This window comes from Drosophila yakuba, chromosome 3L (assembly GCF_016746365.2).
Source record: "Drosophila yakuba strain Tai18E2 chromosome 3L, Prin_Dyak_Tai18E2_2.1, whole genome shotgun sequence".
In the NCBI taxonomy this organism is placed as follows: domain Eukaryota; kingdom Metazoa; phylum Arthropoda; class Insecta; order Diptera; family Drosophilidae; genus Drosophila; species Drosophila yakuba.
The window spans coordinates 8,596,818-8,609,213 of NC_052529.2; the positions used below are offsets into that span (position 1 = coordinate 8,596,818).

At 40.9% G+C, this 12,396-nt stretch overlaps 1 protein-coding gene across 1 annotated transcript; it reads left to right on the plus strand.

The window, feature by feature from the left end:
* The first annotated feature begins 180 nt into the window (after positions 1–180).
* LOC6533377 (homeobox protein Nkx-6.1) lies at positions 181–3,719 on the plus strand. The gene is made up of 3 exons (XM_002094066.4): positions 181–1,310; positions 2,334–2,604; positions 2,745–3,719. The coding sequence occupies exons 1-3, from the start codon at positions 367–369 to the stop codon at positions 3,126–3,128; spliced, it is 1,599 nt and encodes a 532-aa protein (XP_002094102.1). The 5' UTR covers positions 181–366; the 3' UTR covers positions 3,129–3,719.
* Positions 3,720–12,396: the final 8,677 nt, after the last annotated feature.

Here is a 12,396-nt window from a genome sequence, read left to right on the forward strand (position 1 = left end):
CAGCGGCCACTGCCAGATACTCCATCTTGAAAGCGGCTTTTCTGGTTTTTCAGAGAGCGAGAGAGAGAGCGAGGGAGAGAGAGAGAGAGGCAGTGCTGATTGCACCACCGGTGGTGCTTTATACTGGCATTCCACAGCGCGTATGTGATATGATATACCACGTTCACCCGCCAGCAGCGCACAGTCGTTAATGAGCGCTCGTCGAGTTCGCTTCGCAGGAAATCCCAACTCGGTTGCGCACGCGTTCGCAAAGATTCGATTTCGAAACGTGTTTGAAAGTGTTTTTGAAATTTGAAGCAAAAATATATATATAGAGTATTTGCAAAAGAGTATAGAAACTGAACATATAGGTGTACGGAGTGAAGCATGTCCAGTGCCCAAGTGTCGCAACAGCCGCCACCACCGCCGCTGACCGCCAGCAGCAGCAACTCAATGCCGTCGCAATTGCTACTCAGCCACATTCAGCACCACAGCAGCAGTCTGCACCAGCACCAGCATCAGCGCAGCCACCAGCGATCCTCGCCACCTGCCCAGGACTACGATCAGGGCAGCAATCAGTCCACACTCTCGCCCAGATCCCAGTTAACGCCCAGTCCGCCGGCAGCGAGTCCCACGCACTCGGCGGCCACCACAGGATCACCAGTTAGCACCTACGCTCCGGCCTTGAGTCCCGGTGCTGCCCAGGATAGCAGCCAAACGGAGAGTAGTCACAGTGGTCAGTCACAGATGCCTCTGTTAGTGGCGCCCATGCCCGTGGGCACAGTGGGTCCGCCACATCCACATGCAGCGCCGCCGCATCCACGTCTTTATGTGGAGGGTTTCCCGCCACCGCATCACGTGCCGCATCCACATCCCGCCCTGGGCGCCTATCCCCTGCCACGACTGCCCCTCATGATGCCGGCCAATCCACCAGGTGTGCCATCGGGAGCAACTGCACCACCGCCCGTTTCGCCGCAGCCCGCGGCCAATCACCTGAGCCACAGTAATGCCACAACCATGGCCACGACCACACTCCTGCCACCCGCCCAAAGTCAGCCCAAGAAATCCTTCTGCATCGATGCACTGCTGGCCAAGAGTCAGCACCAGTCGTCGGGTGAGCCACAGCCCATCATCGTGGATGATCGCCTCGCCGCCCTGCACTATGCCCGGGATCAGGCGGAACTCAATCATGCCTTCGTGACCGCCTCCAATGCGGCGGCAGCTGCTCAGGCGGCTGCCTCGGCCGCCGGCGGCATCAGCGATCAGGAGGCACTGCAGCGCATCCGGGACTCCAGGGAGTACGACTCACCCAGTCCCGACGGCATGTCAAGGTGAGTGAAGAGATCTAGATGGGTTCACTGGTACTGGTGGGTTTGAAGTGGGTTTGAATAGAAAAACATTTTAACAAGGCTTTAAAAATTTATCATGAGTGATAAAAACCATTACTAAAATAATATCCTTTAAGTATATAAAATGTTCTAAAATTATTATTACTATTAAATGTTTTTGAAAATTTGTTAAGAAAATTTAACTCGTTTATTATTTGTTAGTTAACATAAAGAATTTCATTTCGTTTAACCAATCAAATTTATTTTTAAAGTGAAACGTATTTAAAACCTAGTAATGTAATCACTTAATTAACACTCATCATAAATATCAATGGGTTAGAAAAATGAATAATTCAAAAGTATTTATTTGATAGCTTATACTATCTGTTCTGATAATTTAATTAGTCACTTTTTTAAAAGTACTACCAATGACCCTAGGTGTGTTCATAAAATTAAGTAAGCTTAATAGTTATATGATACATTTTCACTCACAAAGCAAATACTGATATATGGCCCGATATTATTACTCATTTGCATTACTTGTGTGCTGATACCCAGAATTAAAAAACGATTCGGATAAAAATGTAGCTCTTACCAAAAATCCCTCAACTTTTGGTGCTAATCTCTTGGCTGGCTACCAAACAAAACCTTAGCACTTGGTGGAAAACCATTCCGAAAGCCAAAGCGAAGCCCCAATGAAGCTCCAAAGCAGCTTTGCTGGCACTCGAAAACATGGCAAGCAAAAAAAAAAAAAGCCAATTCAATTGGTCAATTCCAATTTGGTCATCAGCCACAGAGATTACGTATACGCCATGTGTCTGCCGTCACAAGTGTGTGAGTGAGTGGCTAATTTGAAGTGCGAATTGTGTACGAAAAGGCAAACAAATGAGGGGGCGGTTGGGGGGTAATATTAATTGTTTTCAAAATGTGTCGCGTAATTTCGATTGTCATCGATGTGTTAGATAATTCACCATATAGGGTGTCCCCTTATTAAATTTATGTCTTAAATTTCTGCTCTCTTTACAGATCGGAATCGCCCACTTCGTCGCACCGCTCCAGTCCGCCCATCAGTCCAGGTTGTGAGGATCAGCAACAGCCCCATGGTGGCATCCATCCCCAGCATCTGTCCATGCGCATGTCCGACTTCCACGACGAGTTCAAGAAGCCGATTCCACCCCACAGTCCCATCAGACCACAGGATTTCCCACTCTACGCCGGCGGCCATCCTTACCAGCTGCTTGCCCAGGGCGGCTCCGCCTTCCACCGACCGCTGGATCCCTCAGGCAAACCCATTCCCGTAAGTAGAACTTATATAAATCTAAATATTATAAAGTTGCTAATAAGAAATAGATACCTTGATATGTTGTTTGAAACTAGCTCAAAATATACTGCTTTCTTAATTAATAATAATAATATATTTCTTGTTCCTCGTTGCAGATACCCATGGGTCACAATTTCATGCCCTCGCAGCTGCAATTTGAGTTCCTGGCCCGCGCCGGCATGCTGCACCATCGGATCCCCGAGCTGGCCGCCTATCCGCATCATGCGATTTTGGGCAAGACGAGGAGACCCCGAACCGCCTTCACATCACAGCAGTTGCTCGAGCTGGAGAAGCAATTCAAGCAGAACAAGTATCTGAGTCGGCCCAAGCGATTCGAGGTGGCCAGCGGCCTGATGCTGTCCGAGACGCAGGTGAAGATCTGGTTCCAGAATCGCCGCATGAAGTGGAAGCGCTCCAAGAAGGCGCAGCAGGAGGCCAAGGAGCGGGCAAAGGCCAATCAGCAGCAGCAGCAGCAGTCGACGCCCAGTGCAGCCAGTTAGGAGGAGTAGCATTAAGGAGGAGGATCTGTAAGATCTGGAGGAGTGGTCTCCAATCTAGTCATGCCGCGATCAAACCGCCGTCCCACCATCAAAACGAGACACCCTGTTTTCTTGCACCCAGTTTCATACGCGCAATCGGTCGAAATCTATTTTTTCGGGTTTTTTTCACATTGATTTCGCTTTATTATTTTTATTTTGTGCCACAACAACTGGTCACTGTGTGATATATGTAAACAAGAAATATAAATTAAATTCATTACCCTCCCCGCCATCCCCTCTCTCTAGACACTGTATGTACATAAACATAAATCTAAATAGGAACACGAGCATAAATAACTAAATAAACATAAATCTAAACTAAATGAGTAATGCCTAAGTAAATAAATTACATTAAATGCGATTAGTTTAGTTGGTAATTTGCAATTTGCTTGTGTAATTTGTGTAAATAATTGTAATTATGTAATTGTAGTATTTAATATTAACAGAAACAACAAGAGCCATTGAGAAAAAATAACACATATAAAATGTATGATAACGCAATGCGATTGAATTAGTTAATTAACTGGATTTTATTTTGGAAATCAAAAATGGAAAAAATAAATCATGAGAAACATAAACTTACATGGATTTTAATAAAGGGGGAAAATTAAGGAATAGAAAAGTGAATCATAAATATGGAAAAGGTAAGAAAAACAAAGTTAAAATTAAAGAGAAAAATTTCATAAATATAAGTAAAACCATAAACTAATTTGAACCAGAAAAAGCAAAGCAACGATTACGATAGCCAAAAAAATGTTTAGAACGAAAAAAAGGTAAAAATAAATAAATAATTTATATATATTCAAGTAAATATCTAATCTGGCTGGCTTTGAGAGCTGTCTGTGGCTCGAATTTATAAATACACGACGACCATAAAGAAAGAGCTATTAGCCACATATTCGTTACTACCAATCAAAATTCTACTCAATTTCTGAATTTCTCGCCCTTGCGATAATGCTTATCGCTGCAAATAAATCAAAATGTGCGCAGATAATCAAGTTAATTGCTAAGACAATAATTATGACTAAATTTATAGTATCACTTCAAAATTATTTCGCTAATTAAAATGTAGCCAACTTAGTGTGAACAACGAAAGCACTTCTTAGTTTCTTGGCTTGTTCATATCGATTTTGTGTGTTCGTTTGTGTGGCAAATTGAAAAAATCATGGTGAGCCTCGATTTCCGCCAGAAGAAGAGCCATATAAAGTGCTATTATCAAGGAGCTCAGTACAACAGGTTTGATAACCGCTTGAATTCGGTTTAACGTGAGTGCTAAGTATTTACATAAAAGATAATTTTAGATTTATATATATTTATTTCTTAACAAAACTATTTTCTATGTGAATTGCGTTTGTAACTTTTTATTCAGTTTCTTAATTACTACAATAACCTTTACTACTGCTCACATAAGATGACATAAAGTATTGTTCTAGCCACTTTCGATTGCATTTCCCATTTCCCATGCCCAGTACCATTTCCATTCCCATTTTCACTTCCATTCTCGTGAAGAGAACTTGTCCGTCCACTTTATCACGTAATTCTCAAGTATTTCATGGACTCGCACACGACGGACTTTACGGGTTTTATCGCTGTTGGTTTGCCTTGAAGTATGCTTTATATTGTTATTATTGGTTGTTTGATCTGTTGCTGTTGCTGTTGTTGTTGCCTTATTGTTGTTATTATGCAGCAGTTTCTTGTTTTCTGATGGGCTAATAAAAATTCATTCCGTTTCTCTGCTTGCCCCTAACACGTAGCACATTCTTCTCTGAGCAAATGAGTGGAGCACACATTTCTATGGAAGGGTACATATGTGAGGTACAGTGGGTTAAACACTTGAAAGTTGCCTATAATTATAACTAATATTAACTTAACTAATATTAACTTATCTAACTGGTATCAGCTTTTCAAAACCTTTTTCAATCGGTTTCACAGAAGCTAAACAGCTTTGCTGACAAATTACTTAAAGATAATTACGTTTTCTATGAATATATCTTGTCTCGAAAACAGTTTCATATTGAACTTTTAACACCGTGTCCTAATTACTGAACCCTTGCCACCTTTCTGCGCCGAACTTGACCCACTGTGCACCCTGGGCTGCGGTTGCTGATGCTGCGCTTTATTTTGATTTGCCTTGAAGTGGCCAAATGTGTTGAACCAGAACACAATACAAAAAAAAAAAAATTTAGAAGGGAAAAGGGGAAAGGGGAGAGCGATTTTCCCCTAATTTCAATTCATTGAGCTATTAGCGGGTAATTTGCAGCAGGAGAGTTTCAATGAAAACCCGGCGAGACCATAAAAGGGTGACAAAGATCAAACCGTAGAACTGGAATTCTACTCGGGATGTTGAAAGGTCCTGAATGCTGTTTGGTACTTTGGTCCTTTGGGATGCCTGCTGCTGATTGTCGCATCTGTTGCAAATTAAATTTGCGTTATAATTTCTATAAACACACAAGCGTTGAGTTGAGGAAGGCACACACCCAGAAAATCGCCGATTCAATTGAGGGTTCACTTCCCGCGTCCGCTGTCAAATTTGCCCCTCCTCGCCTGACTTTGTTGCCTTTGTTGCTGGTGTTACAATTTGGTTGTCCCCTGTTGGGCGACGTCATCAGCGGCACTGAAAAAAATAATTAGCAATCTCTGCAAATAAATCACTTTCACAAAAGATATCTCTAACTTGCTTGATATTATTACACACTAAACGTATGTAGATTTATTTATTATAATCATAACATAACAGTATATTTTTCATATTTTATTATATTTCGCTACAATGATTTACTTTTCTCAGTGCCAGCCTACCCTCTTCGTTTGAATGGTATTTATCGTTCTAGACCCGCGTTCCAATTTGATCTTCATGTCAACACAGATGATCACATTTTATGCTTAATTTTGTTATATGTGTTGTTTGCTTAACTGATTTAGCGCACACCGCTGCCCATTCAACCCCTCTAATTTCTATAAATTGCCATTCGCTGCATTTTTACGCTAATATTCAATCGAATTTGCCTCGTTTTTCGATTTTATTGTCAAATATGTGCGATTATTGTCATATGTTGGATTTTATTATTGTCAAATTTGCATTTGTCTGGGGATCGCCGAACTTTCGGGGTTTGCAGTGGGGGTGTTGCGCTGCATAAGCGGTTATTGCTCGTTAGCCATCTAGCTAATGGCTGTTTACACAGTCAGCTGAGCGGGTGAACTGCAGCGGACCGGATGCGGAGTAGGATACGTGGGTCAGGATGCTGTGGTGCCCTATTGATTGGCTGCGATTCATATCACAATTGATGGGCGGCAGTACGTTTTTAATTGCTGCCGCGTTGGGCAAATCCGTTCTAATTGATGGGTGAAATGTATATGCACACATTGAGATGGATTTTAAAACAAACATTGTAATTTTCAGGTTGTATAGTTGTGCGCAATTATTAGAAGTACGTATATACACCTTTTCTTATTCATTAATTTTTGCTGACTTGGCCATAACTTCTACTTTCTCCTTGAACATCACTTGAAGTAATTAAAGCCATTCTACGTTGCATCTAAAATATGTAGAGATACACCCATAGAGTTCTAACTTGAAATGCTCTTAAGGTAAATAAAGCACCCAAATTCCTCCCCACCAACCCGCTAAGCACTTTCTCCCCTCATTGCTCTGTTAAATTTGTTAATTAGCCCGACATAAGGTTTTCTAATTTCCTTTAACGCGGAGATACATATATCAGCAACAGGGGGATATACTCGTACGTATACAAGTGCATCTAGGAGGAAACGGAGCCCGCAGTTGGTCCAAAAAGCAGACGAGCAACCCTCTCTTGGCCACCCCTTAACCCATGGCAGCCCAACAACAGCCAAACAGCCCCCCCACTTGGAAGTTGAGTTTGGCTTCAGTCGTTTGGTATCATTAGCCTCTGGGGATGATTTGTTGTTGTTTGGCAGCACTTGATCAACGCAGCAATGAATTCAATTAGCACCAAAACACCAAAAGAGCGTTGCAGGGGCGAGCAGCAGGGGGGGAGGTGCTGCAGAGGGAGGTGGCACTTGCTGCGGGCAGAGGAAAATCCGGAGGCAGAGGCGTAGGAAAAGCGGACACACCCTCGCCATTAGAGAGTTGTGAGACAGGAGGGGGGAAATGTGACGGAGTCTGGTCAATTGTTTGGATTATTTTTCTGGTGAATTATTGCGTGTTGACGCATATGGTGACAATTTTCCCTTTACAAATCGCTCCGTCTCGCTCTCGATTTTCCATTGACCCTCTCTCTCTCTTTTGCACCCATCATTCGTCCTGATGCCCCGAGCAATTAGCTTTGATAGACGAATTGTTCGTTGCTGTCGCAGAAATTTCCTAACGATTAAATCGGAATCATTTTGGCAATGCCAGGACATTGACTTTATGCCAGGACCTTTCCGACATTAAATTTCGTTATATAAAATGTTAAGTATAAAATAAGGTAAGTGTGTAGTGAAAAGTATAAATAATTTAACTGGTTTTATACAAGTATTCAATATACAAACATATGTATTCAATATATAATTTGTACGTCACCATCTTTCTATTTAACTAATTGATCCTTTTACTATAAATACAAATTAATTTTTAAAATGTTAAATTTTTGTAAAAATTAAAATTCAGAACGCGAAAGTGTATATTTTTTCTAGCATTTCTCTCTGCCCAAAATGCCTCCTTTTCGCTATCCTTTTTCATTGTTTATTCAGTGGACGCACGCACGGATTTTCTTTGCTTCGTTTATGGATTGATGGCAGCCAAGTTGGAAATTCCTGATTGCTCTTGGACATTTTGTGTTTGCTCCGCGACTGTCTCCCGTTCCGAATTTTCCTCAATTTTCCCCCACCAGCACCAGCACGACCACCAAGCCCTCCCACGGACGTCTCTCTATCTGTTTGGTTTGCTGGAATATAGCCAGATGGATTGTGTAAACATGCTGGAAATTATGGTATTAGTCGCGTATCACGAGTTCGGCATTCCATTCTCAATTGGGTTATGAATTGATTAATGAATTGATAAATTTGTCGCCAAAGGTTGTGGGTTTTTTTTTGTGGATGGTGGAGATTATCATATGGTTAATAAAGAGGGAGGAACGGGGATTTACGAAATGGAAGGTTCTGATGAGAGTGGCTTTTATAAAAATATGTTTCCATATTACAAATATTTATAAGCCGGCAGAAATTTATAGTTCCCTGTTTGGCTTTAATTTCTCAACAATAGAATATATTTTTCGTGGGTACTCTACATTTTCTTAAATATATACATATTTCTTAAAGTAACTACCCCATTTTTAACCTCCTTAGCACCTTTTCCTCAAGTAACCTTCCATCCATCAACTTTTGTAACAAATTGTTGTTAATTTGTAGAACTTCTTCCTGTAGCACTGCTCCTCATCCCAACTCCTTTTTGTGAGTGCCACATTAATTGCAACAATTAAAATGTACAAAAAGAGACATCAACTTTGCTGCTGTTGTTGTTGATGTTGCCGCTGTTGCCTGCGCTAATTAACCCATGTGTGCCCGAGTCTGAGGCAATCCTCTCACCTATCGACGGCACGAATGTTCTACCCCTGTCACAAAACTGGCAAGCAAACAAATGTAGATAAACAATGTGAGAAATATTAAATTGTAATCCGCTTAAATGTGTTAAAAGGTATTAAATCTAATTTGCATAATTGCCCAGCCGACGGAACGGGCGAGAAATCAAGCGAACCCCAGGGATATGTAACGAAAGTCAGGGGCGCGAAAGTTTTGCCCTTAAACAAAACTCGATCCAATCAAAACTGGCTCACGCGGGGAGAAGTGCGGGGAATGCACCGTAAGAAATAAATAAAAAGGATTGAAAGTATAAAGAAAAACACTATACTAATCGTCAAATTACAAACAGGTAAGATCTTCAAAAAAAATATCTTTAGAACTATGATTTTAATCAGATACGCATATAAAAAGTGGACAATGCTTCAGATTATATATATTTACATAACAAATTAGTGAGTAGATTTAGAAGTAAGCTTACTAAAATTTCTTAAATATTTTTTAAATATATATTTAGTTTAAATATACAATTTTTCTCACCATGTACAAATCCTCAAGTGGCGCATCTTTGGCGCCGAGTTTGGAATGCACGTGAGGACAATATTTAAAAATGTTTAGCATAATTAATGCGTATTCCAGTCCCAGATCCGTTCGCATCCCTACCACCATAAACCATTTCCCTATCCGCACTCCCGTAATCCCGACAAGTGCAGCCGAAAGTTAACGAACATTTGCCTAATCAACCCTCGAAAACATTCGCGCTAATTTCAGGCCTCCGATGGTCGATGGCGATGTGGGGGTTAACCGGGGTCACTGGGGTAAATACTTTAGGTATGGCCGGGATCGGAGGAAGGACCTCTGGGCCACATTATTCACACATACGCTCAACTGGGCCTCGGCATTCCCGCGGCTGTGTGCCTAAAATTGAATTTACTTTATTTGCCACTAATTGGCTGAAATACCTGAGGGCGTTTGGTCTGAATTTTGGTCGAGAATTCCACAAGAATTGGAAGTGTGAATGGTGATTTGTATTTACTTAGGATGTTGGGCATATGAAGTGAATGGTACGCTTGTTAGATGAAGAACGTTTACAAAATCAGACATACAGTTAAGTAAATATTCTCCTTAAGACAACTATTCCTTGTTTATAAGAAGTGTTCTAAAAGATTGAAAGCATTTTCCAACCCAAAATATAATTCCCTTGATACAACACCATATCAAAACGCCTGTCCCATCCAAGGCAATATATTTTAAACATAAAACTCAAGCGAAAATCTCAAGAACTTACTACACACATTACATAAGAAGGATCCGGCATAATATCCTTGGCGTCGAAAGATGAGACAGAACCCCCGCAGATGATATGATAATGGCAATAAAAGATGATAATGTGCAAAATCCTTTTGCCCAGATTCGCAAAAAACAAGACACCAGTCAGTCCGCAGACAGAAGCGCAGAATCATTAAAATGGCAAAACTATTCAATGAATCGAACAATGAATACCCTTGAAATAAACTTGTGTTTATTATCAACCCAACAAAAGTTGAATACTTCTTAGATAATCATTAAAAAAATTCCAAACTGCATACAAGCAAATAAAATATTTATTAATAATATAGGTGTAATAATGTAATATTATATTATAGCGATATACCCGTATAAAACTAGGGTATTTTGAGCGACAGATGAAGAAAAATAGCAACAAACGGCAACAGCAAAATCTTGAAAAGCAGTGAATGCTATTAACATATTAAAGCAATAAAAGAAATGGCATATAAAATGCTGGGCAGAGCAACCGAAAACGGAAAATCCACCCAGTTCACAGTAAGCCAGTGAAAGACCCCCTTTTTTTTGGGAAAAGGGGGCGAAACGAGGACTACTCACACACCCAACTGTTTAGCGGCCAAGTGGCATTTACCCTTCGAGAACGAGATGGAAATGGGAACTGAGCTGCCGGGAGTGTGGAAACTCCAGGGACTCCGGGGTATATAGCTATAGCTTCGTTTCTCTTGGTACTCCAGTCACCACCACCATCATCATCATCACCACCCCCGCCAGCCCATATTGCAGATAATCATACTAAATGCTGCCATTTGCCATTTGTGAGGTTTTGCCACTTGCCACTTGCCCTTTATGGCTCGAATGCGTTGTCTGTGTGCCGTCTCTCTCACGCGACAGCGCACCATCTCTTTCGCACACAGTGTGTGGGCGTGTGCTGGAGCTGCTTGGACCCCATGGTTTTTGGCAAGCAAATTGTGAAAAGTTCGCCCCGGCAAGTACTTCTAAAGCTCTGTGTAAACACCCACTAAAATCAATTTGCTGGATTTTCTACCACCAGAAAATGTGTATTTTACGGGTTCAAATGGTATGGCTTGGCTGCAAAAGACTGCCAACGGATGGATGGGGAGTGGGGGACTTATCGAGATGGTTAAGATTGTGAGTTGGGGGTATGCCAAAATGGGTGGATTGATTGTGTTTTTGTTCGATTTGCTAGCTGAAGCAATTGGATGGGTCTATTGTAAGAGCTGTAAATGGAGCATTATAAGGGAATGTGATATTCACAGCGATTAACCTGTTCATACTGATTTTGGTAATAGATATATACACTAAATTAATATAGTTTTTACTATGGTTAAAAATTCAAAAAAAAAAAAAATAAACAATAAAATAAAAATAACAAATCACTATGAATTTTTAAGGAAGTAACACTAAAATACTGGTTAGGTTAAGCTAAAAATTAAGTTTAATGTAACGCCTTCTTTCAATGACCCTACAAATTTAGATAGTAATTTTCTAATTAAGAAGAACTTCGTGTGTATTGAAAGTAAGGAAAACTTTAGCTTGATCGAACTGTTATAATCTGCTGCCATAAAAATAAAAGTTTCGTTCAACTTTTATTCAATTCAAAACCCTGTCATCGCAATCCCCGCACTATGACTACATAATCTGCCATAATGTAGCTGAAATTCCAATTGAGCACAGAGGAAAAATGTTGAAAGAGAAACTTTTTGCCATTTGGAAACTTTTCTGCAGGCAAACAAAGCTTAGAAAGTGGCGTTTTTCCAGCGGAATGGCGATGGACTTGTACTTGTACTTGGTTATGCTACTCGTTCAATGGCCTTTGCTCCCTTTACTTAATCTCATCTAATAAATGGCTTCGCCTCCTGTCTCGTAAATCACTTAACAATTTGCGAACAAAAAACGTAAGTGAAATTCGTGCCAAGGTTTCCGGATTTTCCAGCTTTTTTACATGGCCCTGCATAAGTGGCCCAAAATCGCATTCATATGAGGCAACCCCTCCACAGATTTCTACATTTCCATCGAGCAGGGGCAACTTTTTTGTGTGACCTGCCATTTGATTTATTTATTGTTGGTTTATGCGTGATCTTGCCTCAAATTAGCATTTATCATTTCGATTGGCTCCACCCGAGAAGCAGTCGGGAAAAGCCATTTTTCCACCAAGTACTTAGGGAAAACGGCCATTGAAGTAAAACAAATCGACGAATAGCGGTAGCTTTCCACGAAATTGGTTTAACAAGTGTAGCTTGATTTTTCAAATTGTGTTCCTGCTCTTGTTTCCCCTTCAACCCCAAAGTGATTGATTGCGATTATGCAAATGCGAAATGCTTTAAAAGGAGTAATTTTGGCAATGCCCGGGCCTCAAAGGGTTGCACTCAACCATTTATTTTATGGC